This window comes from Solanum tuberosum, unplaced genomic scaffold (assembly GCF_000226075.1).
Source record: "Solanum tuberosum cultivar DM 1-3 516 R44 unplaced genomic scaffold, SolTub_3.0 scf00034, whole genome shotgun sequence".
NCBI lineage: Eukaryota > Viridiplantae > Streptophyta > Magnoliopsida > Solanales > Solanaceae > Solanum > Solanum tuberosum.
This window is the reverse complement of record NW_006238962.1, coordinates 981,472-1,003,493: the sequence shown is the minus strand read 5'-3', so window position 1 is coordinate 1,003,493 and position 22,022 is coordinate 981,472. Positions and strand designations below refer to the sequence as shown.

Genomic DNA, 22,022 nt, shown 5'->3' with positions numbered 1-22,022 from the left:
GACACTCTTAAATGGAAATGTCATAATAAAGGTTTATTCACTGTTAGTTCTGCATATAGAAATATGAATCATATGGGATCCCAAGTTAACTTTCTGCCTTGGAAGCTTATATGGAAGGTTAAAATACCATATAAAGTGGTAGTTTTTACTTGGTTGGTGGTGAAAGAGGTTGTACTTACACAAGAGAGTCTTATGAAGAGGGGAATACAAATGTGCCCAAGATGCTGTTTTTGTGAGCAGGTTGCAGAGACAATTAATCATCTGTTCTTACATTGTAAAGTGGTTGGCAAGCTGTGGAATTTGTTTACTAGCTTCAGAGGTATAAGTTGGACTGTTCCAGGGAGAACAGGACAGGCTCTAGAAAGCTGGAATATGGAGGGCAGTGGCAGCACAGACAAGAGTAGATGGAAAATTGTCCCAGCTGTTATTTGGTGGACCATATGGAAAGAAAGGAATTCTAGGAATTTTGATAACAAGAGCAGCCCTCTGCACAAGATTAAAATGAACTGCATTATCACTTTTTGCTATTGGTGTAGTTCAGAGTATATAGATGACCCTGTGGCTATTGTAGATATTCTAGGGTCCTTATAAAGGTGAAAGGAGGATCCAGGGATAGTTCTCTTTTTTCTTCTCTTCTTTTCTTTATCCTTTGTTTATCCCCGACATACATGTGTGGAAGGAGGATATGATGTAAATTTTTGGATACCAGCTTTGAGCTGATGATTGATATACAAATGTTACCTTTATCAAAAAAAATACACCACCAAATGCATGATGATATTATACTCCACCACTTTTTCTTAGATTTTCTCCCCCCTCTGCTGATCCAGCAACTAAGTAGATCTGCAGCATGCTCAGGCATAATCCATTCTGTATGTGTTAGTCCCAAAAAAAGGTTCCACAATTATGTTGGCACTTTGCAATGGAGGAACAAATGGTTGTTGGTTTCCTCAGTCTCATTACAGAGAGAGCACCAAGAAGCAATATAGAAACCCCTCCTTTTCAATTTCTCATGAGTGGAGCATGCTCTTCTGGCAACCAACCAATATCATTATGTCTATGTGTAAGAAAGCTGAGATTACCTTGACTATTCCACAGGTACCAAGTATCTCTGCCCACCAAGGCTTAGGCAAAGGGGAAGAAATCACCTGGGTTTATGGTACTATATCCACTTCATTGACCAGTAGCCCATACCCTTGGGTGCTAGCAAGGTCCTTAAATATATCATCAATTTTGTAATGGAAATACCTTATTAATGTGACAAACTCATCCTTTATCTGAAGTTACATTCATTCTGTAGCAGAACAAGTTGTGTCAAATTTTAGCCACTTTTTAGATCATAATTGCAGCAATGCTCACCCTTTATCTAACTTACATCACTCTCATAATGGAGAACCTTCTAACAGTCCCAAGGCTCATACTATTTTAAACATAAATCATTTCCATACTTCAATATGCATGCATTTTGTAATCCACACTAAACAGCTTTCACTGGAAGGATGTATATCTTTCAGTTGTGTCCTTTAGTTACAGGCAAGATCATCTTTGATATAAAATTATCCTTTAGCACTAACAATCTGCTCCAATATTGGAAGTCCTGGTTGCTATCTTTGGGGCATTGGAAACTTCTTCCAGCTCCAAGGAAAATTCATTAATTGTCCATAATTAACTTGAATGTTTTGTAACAGCAAAGATTACATGGGATCACTTTTGCTCCAAAAAAAAAAACAAGATAGTTTCTTCCACCAGTCTTCTGAGTAACACAAATATATAGGCAATTAACTCTAAGCTTAAATAACCCAAGCAACCATGAGTGGTGACATCGAAAGCACAGAGGGAATAACAGAAACAAATACAACTCACTCATGCAACTAACATATACAACAGAAAGAAAAGAACTTTAACATTGCTTTTACCATTTTGAACTTGCCATCAATTAACTGTATGCACCTCGGAAGTTCCCACTTCACAAAAGAGGGATGTATTACCAAAAAGATATGACAATACAGATTTGATCTGCTTCTAGGACATGTTTTTTTTCAAATAAACTAAAACCAGGAAGCTCCAATATGTTCTAATTTAGATTATGTCGAACTAGAAATTCTTACTAGACCCAGAAATCTTTCAATGTTATACCAGTCACGAGAAATAAATGTGATCTGCAAAAAATCTAGTAACAAGATGGAATGTCACAAAACCAACATGAAATTTCTTCTTCAGAAACAGTTGAGATTCTTGTCTACTTATTAACGCTCAGAAACATTTCTACCAGTTTCTAGGAAATATAATCAATTAGACTATAAAAGGACGGAGGATCCACAAAATTAACTATCAACAAAGGCAGAGGATTCAAGTTTCATTACCTCAGCAGTTGTACCGGTGGTTGCAAGTTTCATCCTACCATTATTTGGATCCTTGTAAACTCGGATCTGGAATAAATTTTTACCATCAATCCCACTCAAAACTCAAAGAGAAACAAAATCTAGGGAAAGAGAACAAAACATCAGTGCCATTAGGCATCCACTTACCACGCCGATCGTGTAAGGAGCATCAACTTGCCTCAGTGCTCTTTCAACAGAAGCTATAAAATTAGGCTGAATGACTCGCAAAGGAAGTGTGGCCTCGGGAAATAAAACAACTCCTGGAAGTAAAATAAAGCACATAAGACACTGTGAAGGATGTTAAACTACCCAAGACAAACACACATGAGTTAACATTTGCTCCGTAGAAATCTGAACTCTGAAACAGTTGTTGAGCTGAAAGAAAAGTTTACATACTAATTTGGGATCAAGTAACAAAAATACCATGTATTAACGGTAAAAGATTCATGCACCGCTGTCACTTCTCAAACTACAAAAATATAGGATCTAGTTGAACTCACAAACATCATGTAGCAGTTATACCTCACATCTACAATTGTACAAACAAGACAACGTGTTTCATACATTTAATGGTCATATTTCCTTTTCCTCCATAAATACTTTTAATTGAAAAAAAGACAGTCCAAACCGAGTAATAAATTTACCTTCAAGATAGAACAGAGGAACATTTAAGACAGCTCCTCCATCCAAGAAGGCCAGCCTGTTATGAGTATCTTCAACATCTGACACAAGAAAATGTTTAAAAAATAAGTCAAATAACATGAAAGTTGCATCATCCCAAAAAAGTAAATGAAAAATGAGAATGGAAGAGCAGATTACACCTACCACCAAGGTAAGAATGTAAGGCAGCCAACGAGGTGTTGTAAGTAAATTCACCAGATGCAGATGCTCCCCCCGAACTACGGTAACTACAATCAGAAGCCAAGTACAAAAAAAAACATTTCTGGTACTTTTAGTAAAGAAATTCTTGATTGATACTTGTAATGAGAAAATGAAAATCCATTAGATCGCATAGCTGAAAAAGAGTAACTCCCTCCCTTTCAGTTTTTATGTGGCACTTGTTCCATTTTTAGTCTATTCCAAAAAAGCATGACAACAAATTTTTTTAGTAATCGTGATGTCTGGAACAGCTTGTGAGCACCTCGACTAATTCTATAGATGCATGTCACCTCCCACCTGCAACAGGTACTATGTAACTCTATCCACCAAGGCTAGGACATATGTAAGAAATCATGTAGTGTTATGTCTCTGATGGAATTTACACCTGAGACAATCATAGTTCTCAATCCACTTTATTGACCACTAGACCACGCCCTTGGATGCAAAAAAAGCAAGCATGACAACTTTCCATATTTGAAAATTCTTCAACTTTAAACCTCTCATTTGACCTTTAATGAATTCTTATAGCCATCAAAATGTTGTGGAATGTCTAACACTGCAGTTCCAACTTCCAGGGTACCATTAGTATGTCATATGTGTGTTCTTTCTTGAACTCCACACCCAATTAAGCACCGACATATTATAATCAGAGGGATTATTAGACAAAATATATTGATCAGCACATTGGGGACTGTGTTAGAAGTATCAGACTGACAATCCTCCAACTTATGTTTGGATATATTAGTTTCTTGGCAAACTTGGACGCACCTGAACTATCTGCTGAGATTTGAACATGGTCTTGTGGTTTTGGTCCCAATTCACTGTCCGCTAAACCACATTCTTCGGCTCCAACTAAAGTATAGTTCTACATGCTTTGACTACTAGGCTTAAGTTACTTATAATCTTTCAAGTTCTTATAACCCCCCCACCCAATTTTATTTTATTTTTGTTTACCGATATATGTTTGAACATACACAACATGATATTGCATTGATGTAACTATCAGACACAAACCTATGCAAGGAACATGAAAAATCCATCCTATTTTAAATGATCCAAAGATAAAGATGTATCCCTCCAAAAAAAAAAATGAAGTAGATAGGCAGCACTGGACAGACTAGTTTATAGGTGACAAATCTAGAGGTAAAACAGAAGTGATCTGAATAATGAACAAAGATCTCTCTCTTAAATTCTTCTCTTACTATGATGATACCTACAGTCCAAGTAAATTTCTAAAAGGCATTCTCAAAAGTGATCCCAGTTCGCATAAGAGAATAGACATACTTCTAAGTTCTAATACTCCAGGTCATCCAATTGCCAACATTTCACTTCTCTCTCCTTTATTTGGGTACCCAAGCAAAGAAAATTAATACTACAATTTATGGAATTTTTGCACCCCCAAGGGTGTGGCCTAATAGGCAATGAAGTGGTTGAGCACCATGAGGTCTCATGTTCTTCTCATTTGCTCTAACCTTGGTGGAGAAAGTTACTGATACTTGTATACTTGTAGCTGATGTGAGGTGATAGGTATCCCGTGGAATTGGTCTAGGTAAGCACAAAATGATCCGGTTTCACTTTCCATTTCCAATTTGCAGATACATGATATGATATAGATAAATTAAGCATATAAATATCTCAAAAACTACTCCAATCTGAAAACAACAAAACCACAAGGCTACAAAACATGCAAACATTGATACCAAAAGCCATAATACACTGATAATAAATCAAACTAAAAACCCTAAAAAATACGATCACCACCCAAATTTAACAACAAATCAAAATGCAAAAGTAAAAATGTATAATTTTACTTAGTTTCATCGTCTGATGATTCTTCATCGACTTCTTCAACTTGCAATTCCTCCGATTCAAGCTCCCGTATTTGCTCCATTTGATACCTTTCTCTCTCTAGAATTCTATCGTTCTCCATTTTTTTCTACCTTCGTTGCTTCTCTGGCGTACTTCGATTCAGTCCAAAATGTTACTATAGCATTTTATGCGAGTAGATACATAATGAACCTGCGAGATCCTTAAAACGCCGTCTGCAAGTAGCGGCACAAGTAGTTAAAATCAACCGCGAAGATAACTGAGGTTTAACGTTGAACTCGCTAAACATTATTGGGTGCCCCAATAAGAGGAGGAGATATCGAATTAAGGATCAAGTAGTCTCATCATCACTCATATCATAATCATTTATTAACTTAATATTCGGTTATTAGCCTATTATGTATTTGACTTAGTGGTAGTATAAAGTATCGTGACATCGTGGTATATTTATGTAATCTTTGATTTTTAATGTTTAATATCGCTTATTCATGTGTTTAGGTGATCGGTAATTGTTGTTGTTACGATTTATATATATATATATATATATTCGCATTTTTAGCTATTAATCGTCATGTTTCTGTTTGTTGCCATCTTTTTAGTTAGTGCTTTGATTTATTTGAGCCGAATGTCTTTCGAAAACAATTTATCTACCATGTACACTTTATCCTCTTCGAATCTCACTTTATAAAAATTCACTGAATATGTTGTTGGTTATTTGAAATATGAAAAAAAAGAAAAAAAATTATTCTTCACTTTCGATCTCAACTGCATGAATTTCAGTCGCATTAAAAATTAAAAGGTGAAAGCCTTGGGGGTATAAAAAAAAAAATTTATTTTTTTAATTTCAACATATTTGTTTGAGAATGTATGAGAAGGTAGTTGAGTATTATCTAATTTATCTTATCAGTATACTTTTGTGTTAAATTTTTTATTCATTTGTTTTTATTACTGTGTTATTTATTCATATTATCGTCCTTTTTCTCTATTTTTTAATTGCCTTTTTTATTATTGTATTTCCTTTCATATTATTTTTGATATAGTTTATTTGAATCATGAATCTATTAGAATAATTTATTTACTTTCGCAATATAAATTTTAAGGTAAAGCTTCATTTATACACACTGTATTTTCAAACTTCACTTATGAATCTACAATTGATATGTTGTTCTAATAAAGTAGGCATGTTCAAAATCAAGTCGGAACTGAAAACTCGAATCGAAATTTTTTATTAGTTTAACGTTTTGATTTTTTTTTATTATCGGGTTATTGTTTCTTAACAGTTTGAAGTTTTTTTTTAACAAGCTAATCGATAACCCGATAATAAATTAATAAATTATATTTATACCACTCGATATATAAAATTCCTGACTTATGATTTAGTTTCATATTTTTATTTCTAGCAATCTCAAACTTTCGGTTAATCTACAATGTGTTAGTATTGATATTGAGCACCATACAATCTATCAACTCATCTAAATGGTTTATTTGGTTTGTTACCGTATTTCTAAGTGATTTTCAATTGAGTAATATAGTAATTGCAACAATAAATAAGAAGACACATAATTTTACTCATAAATCGCATTCGTTGAATGCGTTTTATTTCTTTCATTCTCAGCTTTTTCTATTTTGGTATCTAAGAAGGGTTTTCCAAGTTTTCAACAACATTATGTTTTTTTAAAAGATAAAATATTTATCTTTTATTGATATTATGAAATCGCAAAATTTTACTCATAAATCACATTCACTAAATGCATTTTATTCTCAGTTTTTTTCTATTTTGATATCTGAGAAGGGTTTTTCAAGTTTTTAACAACATGACCTTTTTTAAAATATAAAATATTTATCTTTTCTTGACATTATAAAAGTTATAAATGAAATAAATAAATATATTTTTAAAATAGTGGACAAATAAAATTAAATGAAAGGGGTAATATAGTAATTTCAACTATAAATAAGAAGACACAAAATTTTACTCATAAATCGCATTCAAGGAATGCGTTTTATGCATTTCATTCTCAACTCTTTCTATTTTGGTATCTCATAAGAGTTTTTCAAGTTTTCAACGACAAGACGTTTTTTTAAAGATAAAATATTTTTTTCTTGATATTAGAAAAGTAATAAATGAAATAAATAAATATATTTTAAAAATAGTAGAAAAATAAAATTAATGAAAGGGGTAATATAGTAATTTCAACAATAAATAATATGATACCGAATTTTACTCATAAATCTCATTCACTGAATGCGTTTTATGCCTTTCATTCTCATTATTTCTATTTTGGTATCTGAGAAGGTTTTTCAAGTTATCAACGACATGATGTTTTTTAAAAAGAAAAAATATTTATCTTTTTTTGATATTATAAAAGTAATAAATGAAATAAATAAATATATTTTAAAAATAGTGGACAAATAAAATTAAATGGAAGGGGTAATATAATAATTTCAACAATAAATAAGAAAACACATAATTTTACTCATAAATCGCATTCAATTAATATCAAGACCCTTTCGTTTAATTCTATTTTCCATTATTTTTTAAATATATTTTATTTGTCCACTATTTTAAAATATATTTATTACTTTTATAATATCAAGAATAGATAAATATTTTATCTTTTAAAACAAACGTCATGTCGTTGAAAACTTGAAAAAACCCTTCTCAGATACCTAAATAGAAAGAACTAATAATGAAAGGCATAAATCACATTCAGCGAATGCGATTTACGAGTAAAATTCTCTGTCTTTCTTATTTATTATTGAAATTACTCTATTACCCTTTTCGTTTAATTTTATTTGTCCATTATTTTTAAAATATATTTATTTATTTCATTTGTAACTTTAATAATATCAAGAAAGATTAATATTTTATCTTTATATTATAAAAGTAATAAATAAAATAAATAAATAAATTTTAAAAATACTGGACAAATAAAATTATAAAAAAAGTATAATATAGTAATTTCAATAATAAATAAGAAGACACAAAATTTACTCATAAATCGCATTCAATAAATGCGTTTTATTCTTTCATTGTAAGCTTTTTCTATACATATTAAAGTTATTTCTATAATTCTCTCTTTATTCCTAAATTTCATCTTTCCCTCTTTTATTGTTCAGTCTCAGCATCTCATCCATATAGCTTTGCACCAATGGGTCGTTCTCTTCTCTCGCATTTCAGTATGGTCACCTATTCTGCTCCTCGTTTCGCCTCTTCAGCGTATTCATCTCTCTCTCTCACTCTCATTCTCTGTTGATTTTCCGTTTATCCATTGATTATCTTCAATTTTGTTTCGATTTATTTGTATTTAGCAGGTCTTGCGGGTTAAGTATCGGTGGTTACTTGAGAAGAACACGGATAATTCGTCAACAAGCCAGTGGAGATTTCCGGTGCTTTTGCAGTAGTGTAGCGGTATCTGAACCTGTGAATTCTGAGTCTTCTTCAAGTCCTGTAAGGTAATGCAGCTCGAATTATGTAAACTGGATTTGTTTTGTACATATGAATTAGTGAATGATACTCGATTGTGATTTACTTGCCAGTTTGTGTAATGCAAACTGATAAATATCAAGAGTTAATGGGCTTTACAAATGAAGTACACTGTTTTTTCGAGTTTAGTACTTGAACTATGTTTATTGAAACACACTCTAACTATCCGTTGTTCCCTTTACTACTTGAAATATCACCATTGTTCAGGTAGAAAAGGGAAGAACTGATAGTTGTAGTATGTTTCGATAAACATTTGGTGATAGTTCAAGTATGAAACTCGAAAAACCGAGATTTATTGGACAAAAGACACAGATATGTCAGTGCCTTCTTCAAGCATTTCGATTTGATAGCCTGATTGTTAAAGGACATGCTGATTCAATTAATTGATTGTGATTTACTTGCCACTTTGTGTAATGCAACTGAGAGATAAATTTTTTAATTGGACAAAAAAACTCAGATATTTCATTGCTTTCTTCAAGCATTTCAGTTTGACAGCTTGGTAATTAATGGGCTTGTTGATTAATTTGTACAAACTCTTGATTCATGTGTGAATTGTCAAATTAGTGTGTTTGATCATTTATTCTGCACTGCTTGACTTGTTTATCCAGCTTGAACTTTAATGTTTGAAAAGTTCAATTTTAAGGTTGATTTGTTACTTCTAGGTGATTTTAAGTTGATTTGTGCCTGTCATTGTTAATGAATGAGTAAATTCATAACAATTGATTTCCCCCTCAATTCAGCATTCACAGCAGTCCTGGAATGGTCTTCGGCCTTTTGAACTAGAGAGTATAATTAATCCACAACAATCAGTGATTGGTTCCAAATCTTAATGGTTATGCTGTTCCACAATGCTAAAAGCTTGTGTTTTACAAGAGTAATAATTAAGCAATCACGCAACTTTTACAGTATAGTTGTATGATTTATGTCTAATTCTTAACTTTTAGTCTTCTTGCACTTTATACCCATATTATGTGGTTTCATTTATCAGTACTTCGGAAAGTAGAAGCTTTTGTTATTTTTATTTTCAATCTATTTTAAACCTAGTTTAATTTGTGGAATCGTCGGACTCCACTTGTGGGATTACAATGGGTATGGGTATTATGTTGTTTAACTTGTGGAAATGAAAAATTCTAAGAATGAACATCTTTATCAATAAGTTATGAAGTTGTTGGGCATGCCTCAAGATATGGAGAAATACGATGCTTGTGGTTTATGGTACCACGAGGCATCATCTGAACCTCTCTAGGGTGATTTTCAAAAAAAGGCATTTATGCAAAGTGCTACACACTCGCTGGTTATTTGAAAGTTCAGATCACCATGATAGTTTATGATTTTCGTGATTAGAATGTTGTGCTTTTTTTTTCTTTCTTTAAACAGGAAGAGAATAGTCTCCGGTGTTCAGCCTACTGGATCGATACATCTGGGGAATTACCTTGGTGCCATAAAGAACTGGATACGATTGCAGGTTGGCTGCTTTGTATTTTCTTATACTTTCTGTGGGGAAAGAGTCTATGAAATAGAAGTTTTAACTTAGTTACAACAGACTCCTAGCAATTGAGATTCTTTGTTTTTGTTGCTGTCTTCTTATATAGTTTCTGAATATCCTATTCATGTTATGTTTTGCAATCTGAAGCGAAGGTGCAAGTGCTTCCTACTAATGTACCATGTTGAATGGTGATTGAGTTTTCCACTTTTAGCTTTTACTCTAGAACTTCTTGTGTTAAAATATGTTTGTAGATTTGTCTTGGTGTGGTCAAATTCGCTTACACCCATATTGGAAATTTATATATCATGAATCTAAGGCTTCCAAATTTCTATGACTAGTTTGGTTTTCATTGGGCAATGTTTTAGGCTTCGAACTTACATGCTGGCATGTATATCAACTCATTATGAATCGAATATCTGCTGATCTCTTTGGTTTTCACTGCATTTTGTGTGAATGTTGTTGCCTCAGTTGGGTTTTTGAATGGAATGGTGAACTCAATTGCTAACACAGATTGATGAGGAAACAGTGGATGTTATAACACATACATGTTAATGGGTTCCTGTTTTTGTTTGGGTTCTTCTTTCTAATTATTTGAATACTCAATTAAATGACCTATTTTTAAAGAAATTCTGGAAATCCCTTTAATGCTAGTATTCAGTTGATTGGAACCCACAATGGCATAATGCTAGTATTCAGTTGATAGTAAATGGCATTTTTAAAAAGAAATTCTGGAAATCCCATAATTCTAGTACTTAGTTGATTGGAAATTACAGTCTCTGTAACATATAAGACGTGTGAAGAGATTTACTATCATTTTACATATAAAAGAAAAGAGCTTTGCTATTAACTTTTTTTCTATTTCTCACATTATTATATTTTCTTTTCAGAAATTTCAATATAGATTTGTATTACTCTTTCACGGGCGAGTTTTCTCTTTTCAGGATACATATGAGACATTCTTCTTCATTGTGGACCTTCATGCGGTATTTTTCAAATTTTCAGACTATTCCTTAATCATATGTCGGTTATTTGCAATTTTCTCGTGCCATTTTACATTTTATGGAAAATATATATGAACTTGCATTATCAAGTAATAGTGCTATGATACCCTTTGTCCTTCGGTCTTTTCTTTCACTTTATGGTTGAGGCTTATTCCATCTGGAGAAATTCCCAAAAATTAGAGTTTTCTTTTTGTTTCATTCTTAAAGAATTCCTCCTCCTTGGTGAAGGTAATATTGTTTCAGATGTTTCCAGATAACTTTGCAATATGAAGCACAACAATTGCTAAGGGCAACAAGGGATACAGCTGCTATTTATCTAGCATGTGGTGTAAATCCTTCTAAGGTCTACTATTTGTCTTCTCTAACATATATATTACATTGTAGCAATATCCCTTGCATTCTGATCACTGCAACTTTGGTTTCAGGCTTCAGTCTTTGTGCAGTCTCATGTTCGTGCTCATGTAGAGTTGATGTGGCTTTTGAGTTCGGCAACACCTATTGGTTGGCTCAATAGAATGATTCAATTTAAAGAGAAATCACGGAAGGCGGTGCGTTGTTGCTGTATGCAGCCCTGTCTCCACAGAGTGTCAATCTTTCAATATCTCAATTTCTGTCTTTTAGGATTAGGCTGCCTATATATATTTGACTCATCAAATCTTTTTGAAGGAGTTCTATTTTAAACTTATCATCTCGTAAACTGTAATTTGATGCTGCATATGTAAAAGGTGCTATAAGTATGAACTCAACGCAAGGATGTTTTGGATAAACTAATAGTAGGTAGATTTGATATCAAGTGTGAATACACAACCTGGGGAGAACTTCTATAAGTGGCAAAAGATAATTCATTGATTTTTCTCTGACTATCTTTATAAGTGCCATTGATGTCATTGGGCTCAACATAAATGTGTTCAGGTGAATATAATGCCTACTTTTATCTGCAGATTACACTTTTGCTCAACATGTGTTTGCTGCTTGCCTCTTGAACTTATGACCTTTAATGCTGCATAAAATCTTGCTTGTTTACACACTTATTTAGTTACCAGTCATCCTTTCTGTTTTATAGATTACTTCCTCTATTGTGTGCAAATAGTAGTCAAGATCAGTTTTGGTATTTCTTTACTGTTTTTCCTACAATCAACATTAATCAAACATCATTTTGATTTGAAGATCTTAACTTCATTGAGAGGACAATTTTTCTCTAAGTCCCATGACCCAGTACGCATACCTACTACCATATGAATGCTTGAAATATATAAGCATGCTTTTAATGGGTATGCCTTTGGAACCCCTATCTCTAGCAGAAACATGTATGTATGCTTCGGGGTTCTTACTTATCTCATTTCAGGTGTCTAGACTTATTCGAATTGTTGAAATAGCTGGTGAATATAATTACTGCCTGAAATTGGAGCCAAAAAAATTGAATGAACCTTTTATCTTAACGACATCCAGACGGTTGGTTGCTGGTTTTGTCCCCATCTGTTACAGAAACATCATAACTCTGCTTGTTTTTTAAATACATTTCTTATATTAAAACCTTTAGCTCTATCTTGTACCTGACTGTTTTTTAGTGTCTGTACCGGTTGTTTTTTAATACATTTCTTCTCTATGCAGGGGGATGAAAATGTGGGTGTTGCTCTTTTAACCTATCCTGTGCTAATGGCTGCTGATATTCTTCTGTATCAGGTGTTACCCATCTCCATATTTCACTAACACTAGTTGATATGCCTCAGATTTATTTTTCATGAAGAAGAATCTTGATTTGTTGCATTCAGTATTTTGATTATCATAATATCTTGGGGTATTCTTGGCGGAGCTTGCTGATGCCACTGCAGTCCCCAGCACAAATTTTCACCAACTGTAATCTTGAAAGTGTGTAAATATGTGTGGATCTGATGTATCTGAGTATCTTTCTTGCAGTCTGATCTTGTCCCTGTCGGAGAGGATCAGAAGCAACATCTGGAGTTGACACGAGAGCTGGCTGAGCGTGTAAACTATTTATATGGAGGAAGGAAGTGGAAGAAGCTGGGAGGGTAAGTCATAAGGTAGTCACATTTTGCTCTAAATACATATACTTGATTGGATACTTGCCTTTTGTTGTTTGACTTTTTTGTGTCCCTTCTTTTCTTGGTTACTAGGAAGTAGCTGATTCTGTTTCAACTTATCAAAAGAAAATCACTTTGTCATTTCTCTGTAACAGGAGAGGTGGTGCACTCTTCAAGGTGGATTCTCAACTGTTGTCTGGTTGATACCCTTCACTTCTGTACATTATTATTTGTATAGGTGAAAACACTTGTCAGTATGATTTTGTCAATGTAGGTTCCTGAACCCCTTATTCCACCCACTGGGGCACGAATCATGTCCCTTACTGATGGCCTTTCCAAGGTTTGCAATCTCTTAAGTTCAAACAACTTTTTTTCTTTCCTTTCTTCTCCTGCACGGACTCTTTCTTAGAAGCTTAAAAGGTGTGTATGCACAAATATACAGCAAGGCAATTGAATTTTAGTAACTAAACTCTGAAATGATTTAAATTTCAGTGAAGTGCGGATGAGAAAAGTCTTTTCATATATAACGAATGACAAATATACATAGAGTTTCACGCACTTCACTTTATAGTATCCTGCTAATGGTGAATTCTGATGAGAAGGTATATAGAGACAGCAAATTACCATTCTAGTACAAACGAATGTATTTGATTTGATTCTACTTGACCTGCAGCAGCAACTATAACAGCGCCTCAATGCGAAACTGGTTGGGTTTTGTCACGTGCTGTATACCCATCCTACTCCATTTGCGCTTACTCCATTTGACCTACAGCCAAGAATCTTTTTGGGATAATCCTACTACGAAAGGAGTGGTAGCATTTCCCTAGAGAGCATGTTATAATGTTATTGTTAGAAATTTCTGCTTCTGTCAACTTGATAACACTTTTTCTGGAAATGTAGTCCACAATGTACAAACGGGAGAGGAAGGATTTGAATCTACATACAAGTTGCAACACCATTTTACTTCCTAACTTCACTTTTAAGATAGTTTTGTGACATTTCAAAGACTCAAATGGTTAAGGCATTCTGCGAGACAAAACCCGTACATGAGTGGACCTAGGCATAGCCAATGTGAAAGTATGGTGTGAGCCTCTCTTGGAGACTGTCTAAGTAATTCCTCCCCATCTAAGAAAATTGATCTTCATCTTGCGATAGTTACTGCCTAAAGCCTTTGTCATATTTGTCTCAGTTTCATTGATAAATTTGTGCATCTTTCCTATATATTTTTCTAATGAAGTGTGTTCGACAGATGTCAAAGTCAGCACCATCTGATCAGTCGAGAATCAATTTGCTAGATTCAAAAGATGTAAGTAATTTTTTTGGGACAATTGCTTATTATTTTCAGCATTCTTTATGTATTTCCCTTTCAAATGTGGGTTGATGCATTTGAACATGATAATAAAAACTTGAATAGACTAATCATATTCTGGATGTGTCATTGTAAGAAGGAAAGAGAAAAAGACAACTTTGCAGCTTCTCGTCTTTGGAAATCTGCAATTCCATCTTGAAGTTCATCATAAATACTTTTCAATTCTCTTTTTCTCTCTTTGTTTATATTTGGTTTATTCCACATTCCATTTATTGGTTTCGGATTAACATATCTGAAAATTACGATTAGTAAAAGAATGTCTAGAGCATTAGTGGATTTCAGGGTCTAGTGTCAACAAAGCTAACTCAATCTGAAAGCTAGCAGTTGGAGTTAAGTCCAAGGTTCATTTTCCTAAACAAGGTATTAAAACTAGAATCATAATTATTCTTGGTTTAAAAAATGTCATGCCTAGGTGTTATGTTGCATGTGCTCCAAATATTCAGCCTCTGGCATGTGGACACGTTAGAGGTTCACATTGTTTAGGCCTTTACTCAACTTAAAAAAGCTACCTGTTGCAGTTGAGTGCAAGGTTCATTTTTCTAAACATGTTATTAAATTCAGATTCATGTCCATTCTCAGTTTAAGCAATGTCTTGCCGGGGTGTTATGTTGCCTGTGCTCCAAATGTCCAGCCTTTGGCATGCGGAGGCATTACAGGTCCACATTGGTTGGGAACATGGGTTGTAGTGGTTTTATAAATAGCTAAGCAATTGGACTAAGAGTTGACATGCACACTTGACCATATTTTAGGATTATTTGTCTTTGGTTGAATGTCCAACTTTGTCCTAAATTAATATATATTTTCTAAAAAGGAAAGTCTAACCATATTTTATTAATGGTAATAGATTAAACAACAATCCCTTTCATCCCAACAAAGCGTATCTTCAATTTTGACCTTAAGAAACCAAAAATAAATAAATAATAATCTCTTTTTTTGAGAAAAAAGTCTCATGTCCATTCTTTTATATTAAACAATAACAGTTTAAATTCAAATTCAATACTTGTGTCATTTCCACTGGGTAGAGGTTCTAGGTATGAAATGTGAAGTTGTAGGCATTTTTTTAATGAATCTTTAGTGGCGATGACCTTTTGATACCCAAATAAAGCTTGGTTGGGGTAATTGTTGTATGTTGAACATTAGACATATTTCATGCGTAATGTGGGATTTTTTGTTCTTTTCTTAGGTAATAGCAAATAAAATAAAACGGTGCAAGACTGATGCGTTTCCCGGGTAAGCAACCAATCACTTCTGGTGTTGAGGCTTGCAGAATATTATTTTGTCTTTTCCATTGAGACTTTAATGTCTTACTTATAGTTTCTAAAAGAAAAAGCTTCTCCAAAGGCTAGACCGTGACAAGGCACGTGAAATACATCCAGCATTAAAAAAATTCTCAATGACGACTTTCTTGTGTTGAGTTATAATTTCTTCTGTTGTTTTATTTACCAATACACAGCTTGGAGTTTGACAATGCGGAAAGACCTGAATGTAACAATCTTCTTTCCATTTATCAGCTAGTTTCAGGCAAGACCAAGCAGGTGAATCACCTAATATTCAATGCTAATAATTTGTGTACATTACCCTTCTGTGTTTTTTTTCTTTCCCCAATACTATGTATGCCTCTTCGTTAATGGGTGACAGGTTAACTTTAGCATGTAACTGTAACTTAAGTTTGCACAGTTTATTCTGTGGTTCTTTCTTACAGTTCCTTGTGCTGTTAATTACGACCTAAGGTATTGGGAAATCAAGCCACTGCCTTGGTCCCATTTTATGTGATGCATACAATTGAGAGTCAATATTTTTTTTGATCAAGGTAACATGTTTTTTATATATAAGTAATCATCAGCATAAAAATGCTGGAATCCAAAAAGATGTTTAGAACATCCTCATTCTTCTTACAAAGGATCAGATTTGCACCAAAATCCAAAAAGAAGAACACCGTTGGGTTTAATCTTCTGTAAATAGCTTGTGTCTTCGAAGCATCTAGAGTTCCTCTCCTTCCAAATTGTCCAGCAGATGCTTTTCTCTGACAAATTTTCTTGAACGTCTATTTATGGCTGTCAAAATCCATCAGAGAGGCAGAAACGAATAGCATGAAATCTTGAGAATTTCAATTCTGCAATGTTCTAACAATTCTGAAATCTTGAGAAATCCATCAGAGGCAGAGACAAATACCTCAACCAATGCAGACATTCTATCAATGTTCTCCACTGTTTAAATTATCAATAGCTTGAGGGAAAAGTTAAGCTGTGTATTTCCAAATTCCTTCATTTCTTCTCATTCTACATGATACCAAAGTCTTTGACCCTTCTCTGAATAATCAAACTGGGTATTCTAAAAAAAATTCTTCCTCCTCCCTCATTCTACATAAACAACTTCAGTTATTCTTCTTTCACTGTGATCAATTTAATTTGCAAGTCAAATAGAAAATTCACATTAAAAGTCTGGCAAAATGTATCATGAAATAGGTAAATTTCTTTCTTTTTTCTTTTGGGTGGTTGAGTTTGAGGGTGCAAAATTGGTTCATTTTTCATTGCATTGTCCAAGCTATAATGGAGAAGTAAAATCTCAATGACTTGATGTCGCAGGAAGTTGCAGAAGAATGCAGAGATATGAATTGGGGAACATTCAAAATCGTGCTTACAGATGCTTTAGTTGATCATCTACACCCTATCCAGGTTTCTTCTTTCGCATGTGATGCTTCCTGATAGCTTTGTGTTAGTTGGATGGCTGTGCTTGTGTAGTTGATGTATCCATGATATATTTATTTTAGATTTCCTTGTCAATTGCTTTGGATTTAGGTGGCAACTTTGCAAACGTGCATCTGCATGCTTATATTGGAGAATCAGGAGTGTGTGATCTAGTAGCCTACTTCTTAGTGTAGCCAATGTCATAGAGCTAGAAACTTGTTAAGAAATATAGGTTTGAGAGTGGCAATAAAGTGCATATAGTGCTAGTATCTCTTTATATACCTCCTTTTTTGATCTTTTTTCCACCATATGTATTGACAAAGTTTACTATAATACAAGGGTGATTGATATAAACTGTCCTTGAGGTTTTAATTTGCGACACTTACTCTCTGGTTTCAAATATTATAGTTACATTTCTTATAATAGCTTTGTGGGAATACACATGGTTGTAGACTTGCATCTTTATATATGAATTTTGGTGCTACCCTTTTGGTAGCAATAAACTTTCTTGCTAGTATTTTGTATCTAGGTATCAACTTGTCACATCGACTCTTTTGTGTTCTAACTCTTCATTTTCCTCTGTAACGTTTTTTTTTGTTTCAACTTCACTTTTGACTATGGGGTTATAGTTTCTTCAATTGCCTTTTCCTTTTTCCGGTGAAATTGTTTGTGTTCGGTTTCCTAACAGGATACATTTCTGTTTCGCATCAGGCAATTGCAAGTATAAAGATAATTCATCTCGATTGCAAGCCTAGTGTCTGTCCTATGTTTTATTCCTTCAAAGATAGTTTTGAACAAGTTCTTTTGGTTTGAACTTTGCAGGTACGCTATGAGGAAATCATATCCGACTCAAGTTACTTGGACGGAGTTTTAGCAGAGGGAGCCAGAAAAGCAGCAGACATAGCAGATGTTACTGTAAATAATGTCTACCAGGCAATGGGATTCTTGAAGAGATGAGCATGACCGCTGCTGCATGAAAACCAAAGATGCAGAGGTCGATGTGATAATTTAAAGCATATATGCATCGGTATGTGTTCCAGACCCCACTTGCAGAATTACACTAGAAATGTTGTTTTGTGCATCAATATGCGTTACAATTTCAATGGAGGACGTATCACCGATTTTGCCATTTGTGTTTAGTCAAGTTGTATAACTAATTTTTGTAATCCTTTTCTACTCATCGTATTAATTCGAGTCTTGAATTAATTTTTATGTTGCAAGTTACTTTTAGCCTTGTACACTAATTGTATTGGCTAAACCTATATGGAGAAGAATTTTTTCCAAAACTTTATATTTTGGTTTATAAAAATCCATCAATAACTGCTTGCAGAAGTAATGCAACAAGTAAAAAGTTTGTACAAAATATGCTTGCTTTCCTTTTGTTTTTTGTTTTTTGAACTATGCAGATAATCCAGTAAGCTCTTAATATTTTGGCTTAGACTAATTCATCTACATCACAAGCTGCGAATTAAAATGGAAGTTAGAAAGTTGGGTTATTTAATGAAGTTAAATCCTCATTTAACATGTAGTTAATTTCATCTAATTAACAGTTAATCAATCCTAGTATTGCTCCTTGTGAGATCGATTATATTTGATAACAATCGTCTTTACTTTATCTGTAGAATGCTTAACATATCAGGTTGTGTCCTCAAGAATGACACTTTTGGATAATAAAAAGCTCCAGTAATGAACTCAAATTAAGCCCAGATAGCAAACTATGCACAACAACACTCAATGGAACCCCAAAATAAAATTAATGCAAGAAAGCAGTATGGATTGCTGTCTTCCAGTATGGTCTGAACCACAAAATACAAAGCCAAAGGAAATTGCAGTGAAACTATCTTCAAACATTTAGCGTGAATTGTGAACAGATTGGATAGCATTGGAGGAAATATAATTAAAAGTAGAGTACAGACAAAGCCTAATGATTGCACAACTTCCTAAGAAGAAAACCTTGTAGATAACACACTCAAATTTACATTAGAACTCAAGATGCAGGTGCAAAGAAATCCAAATTTCTTTTACATTAGAACAGGTGCCACGAATCATGGGACGAACCCAATATCCTTGAAGTACTCATGCTCAAGGGCACTTCGGGCAGTGATTCTCTTGCTGGGGTCTAGGCAAAGCATTTTCTGAAACATCAATAAGCCAGGACATGAGTAATGGGGGGCACATATATCAGTATGAGAGATTGAAGGCTAAAATATTCAATCATCTAATCTATCAAACGCTATTCATTGTCCACATGAAGACCTACTTATAGTTCAAATGAAGAGAAGTACCAAAGTGATTCATCGAATTTACAACATGAAAGTTGTTAATTCCCAAAGAAACAAACTGCACCATAATGACCCACCTCCCAGTAAATGTCCTCTAAATAAAAAGGAGAATTGAGAAGGAAACGAAAAGAGACACAATGGAAGGAAAACAGAAGAGCATAGACTGAGACTGAAACAAGTATATGGATGCAGATTCTGAAACGATTATAAAGAAAGAAATGTAACACAAGCACTGAAGCACAGAAACTGGAATACCCTTTTCCTTAGAGAAAATTAATCGTCAGTCTCTTGCTGCTGTTACAATATCATGGGAAGAGATTCACAAAGCAGTTAGTTGTAGTTGTTTCTATGTCTTTCACTAGAATATCTTTCTCATTAGAAATCAACCGTAAAGCAGGAGCTACATTCAAACATGTTTTACATGCTCATAAGATGCATATACCATTTTAAACTAGAATGTGAACTTACACCAATGAGATCAAGGCCTGCTGCACCAAGATTAGGGACTACAGTTGCCAAGTCCTGCGAGTTTAAATGGCTCCAATTATACAATTCATAGGACGTTATCCTCATAGTATAGCAGGAATCAAATTGCTAAGGGCAAAAAAACATAAGAAAAACGTAAATTACCTTAGATGGCCATTTTGGAAAAGCAGATTTAAAATCAGGCAGAGAAGTCACTCCAGGCCATGTATCCTCAGTTGGAGTACCCACAACTCTTCATATAAGGAAAAAGTAGAGAATCATGACATCATTGGAAATATTGAATAAACACGATGCAGAAGGAAACGAAAAACTGACATTCCTTGATTCAAGAAACCTCACTCTAGCATTCTCTTTATAGAGTTTGATGAAATTAATAGTTATAAACATGTTAACAGTGATATTTTGGTCATAAACATCATAAAGCCAATAAATGAACCTTGTTAAACCCCATAGAGGGGAAGGTAAATAGAATAAATTACTAATATGCATATCACCACAAGGAAATGAACATCACAGGCCATCCAAAATGATGTTTATGGAATTCCGAACCATGAGGCTTATCCATGCCCTTATATTCTGTTCACTCAGCCCCCTATATTCTGCCTGCTTTTTGAGTTCTAATTATTTTAGTCTGTGATGCATAAAGGAGGTCAGTAGAATGTTCCATGCCTATTCCTTTCTAAGAAGGGCTAGTTACAAGGATGAAAATGGGATCTGCAGTCTGTAGATAAGGAGGACACTTCCATCATCAAAGTATATTCCTTCCATAAAGAACATTGTCTTCATGAAAGAATTAGTGATGTACATTGTTTTATCAATAAGAATGATTATGCATATTAAAACCTGAAAATCTTGAAAAGTTCGTCAATCTCGGAGTCACCCGGAAACAAAGGCCGCTGGTTCACCATCTCAGCAAATATGCAGCCAACTGACCAAACATCAACAGGAGTAGAGTAGTGGCGTGATCCTAGCAGTATTTCTGGTGCCCTGTACCATAAGGTCACCACCTGAAACAAAAAGTCAACTATTGAAGACCCAAGGAAATAAAAGCTAGATAAATACCCCAACTCCTCCAATTGCTTGGTTAATACAGAAGATAAAAGAGTCTATCTTAAATGATAGGGCCAAACCCCTGAATCCTGATCAAACTCTTTATCTTTATCAGAAAACTTAAAGCTATAAATGGTAAAGAAAAACTTTGAAGAGAAAAAAGTTTGTTCACATAGAGAAGATGTATCAGATCCTGAAGAAGAGCGTCAGATGTAAGAGAAGTTTATGCTTTGCTATAAAAACTAGCTTCTCATCAGTCCTAGGGAACATTAAACAATTGGTAAAAATTTAAGAGAAGGCACAATGAAACTTTCAGAGAGCTAAACACAATGTTCATACCTCATGAGTGAAAGTTCTGACAGGAATGCCGAATGCTCTAGCCAATCCAAAGTCTGCAAGCTTTAGAACATTTGTACGTCTATCTATCAGCAAGTTCTGAGGCTTCAGATCTCGGTGAAGAACTCTATGAGAATGACAATAAGCAATTCCACGGAGAATTTGATACAAAAACATCTGCAAAATTGGAGAGATTGCTTAATTGATGACCATGAACAAGAAGCCTGTGAACTTGGGAATAATCATGAGATAGAGATACTTTCTCAATCCACATAACCAGATAACCTCGAATTTACATATTTGTGGTCAGAGTGCCTCTCTCTTCCTCCTCCACAAAGACATAATAGAGTTACAAATTCATCAAGCAGATAACACATAATGAAACCAGACCTCCAAAGGATCATCCAGTTCTTACTCACTTTTACAAGACGCGGATCCTTAGAGAACTCTGGACATGAGTCCATATGCTTCTTCAAATCCAAGTCGAGATATTCAAACACTAGATATAATCGCTTCTCACTGTGAACCACATCTTGCAACCTGTAACCAGATAGGAAGAAAACTATCTTACAAAATGCAAAAATACCATTCCGATATTATAAAAGAGAATTTCTATATTGGTATCCAACATCGTGTTTGGATCTGCTCTCTAGTCTCCAATTCCTTTTGATTCAATTAACGTCCCCCAATCCCACCACACGGTCCCCACACC

General features: G+C 34.2%; 3 protein-coding genes across 3 annotated transcripts in view; 1 reads left to right on the top strand and 2 right to left on the bottom strand.

Annotated features, from left to right (window-relative positions):
- Nucleotides 1-5,383, bottom strand: part of LOC102599009 (uncharacterized) — a 12,116-nt gene extending 6,733 nt beyond the window's left edge. The window contains exons 1-5 of the mRNA XM_006342454.2: nucleotides 5,072-5,383; nucleotides 3,207-3,289; nucleotides 3,026-3,103; nucleotides 2,529-2,641; nucleotides 2,364-2,429 (exon numbers count right to left, since the gene is read on the bottom strand). Of these exons, the coding sequence (XP_006342516.1) occupies nucleotides 2,364-2,429; nucleotides 2,529-2,641; nucleotides 3,026-3,103; nucleotides 3,207-3,289; nucleotides 5,072-5,190 (459 nt within the window). The 5' untranslated portion in view covers nucleotides 5,191-5,383. The remainder of the gene's footprint in view (nucleotides 1-2,363; nucleotides 2,430-2,528; nucleotides 2,642-3,025; nucleotides 3,104-3,206; nucleotides 3,290-5,071) is intronic.
- Nucleotides 5,384-8,156: 2,773 nt separating this feature from the next.
- LOC102598687 (tryptophan--tRNA ligase, chloroplastic/mitochondrial) lies at nucleotides 8,157-18,447 on the top strand. The gene is made up of 15 exons (XM_006342453.2): nucleotides 8,157-8,304; nucleotides 8,397-8,540; nucleotides 9,949-10,036; nucleotides 10,999-11,040; nucleotides 11,312-11,401; nucleotides 11,484-11,606; nucleotides 12,670-12,741; nucleotides 12,976-13,088; nucleotides 13,256-13,277; nucleotides 13,375-13,440; nucleotides 14,350-14,406; nucleotides 15,653-15,699; nucleotides 15,923-16,004; nucleotides 17,055-17,144; nucleotides 17,979-18,447. Exons 1-15 carry the CDS (start codon nucleotides 8,237-8,239, stop codon nucleotides 18,111-18,113), a joined length of 1,239 nt encoding a protein of 412 aa, XP_006342515.1. The 5' UTR covers nucleotides 8,157-8,236; the 3' UTR covers nucleotides 18,114-18,447.
- A 457-nt stretch (nucleotides 18,448-18,904) lies between these two features.
- The window catches only part of LOC102598342 (cell division control protein 2 homolog A), a 6,317-nt gene continuing 3,199 nt past the window's right edge, over nucleotides 18,905-22,022 (bottom strand). Inside the window, exons 4-9 of the mRNA XM_006342452.2 lie at nucleotides 21,730-21,850; nucleotides 21,314-21,487; nucleotides 20,768-20,931; nucleotides 20,069-20,156; nucleotides 19,907-19,960; nucleotides 18,905-19,291 (exon numbers count right to left, since the gene is read on the bottom strand). Coding sequence (XP_006342514.1) covers nucleotides 19,202-19,291; nucleotides 19,907-19,960; nucleotides 20,069-20,156; nucleotides 20,768-20,931; nucleotides 21,314-21,487; nucleotides 21,730-21,850 — 691 coding nt within the window. The 3' untranslated portion in view covers nucleotides 18,905-19,201. The remainder of the gene's footprint in view (nucleotides 19,292-19,906; nucleotides 19,961-20,068; nucleotides 20,157-20,767; nucleotides 20,932-21,313; nucleotides 21,488-21,729; nucleotides 21,851-22,022) is intronic.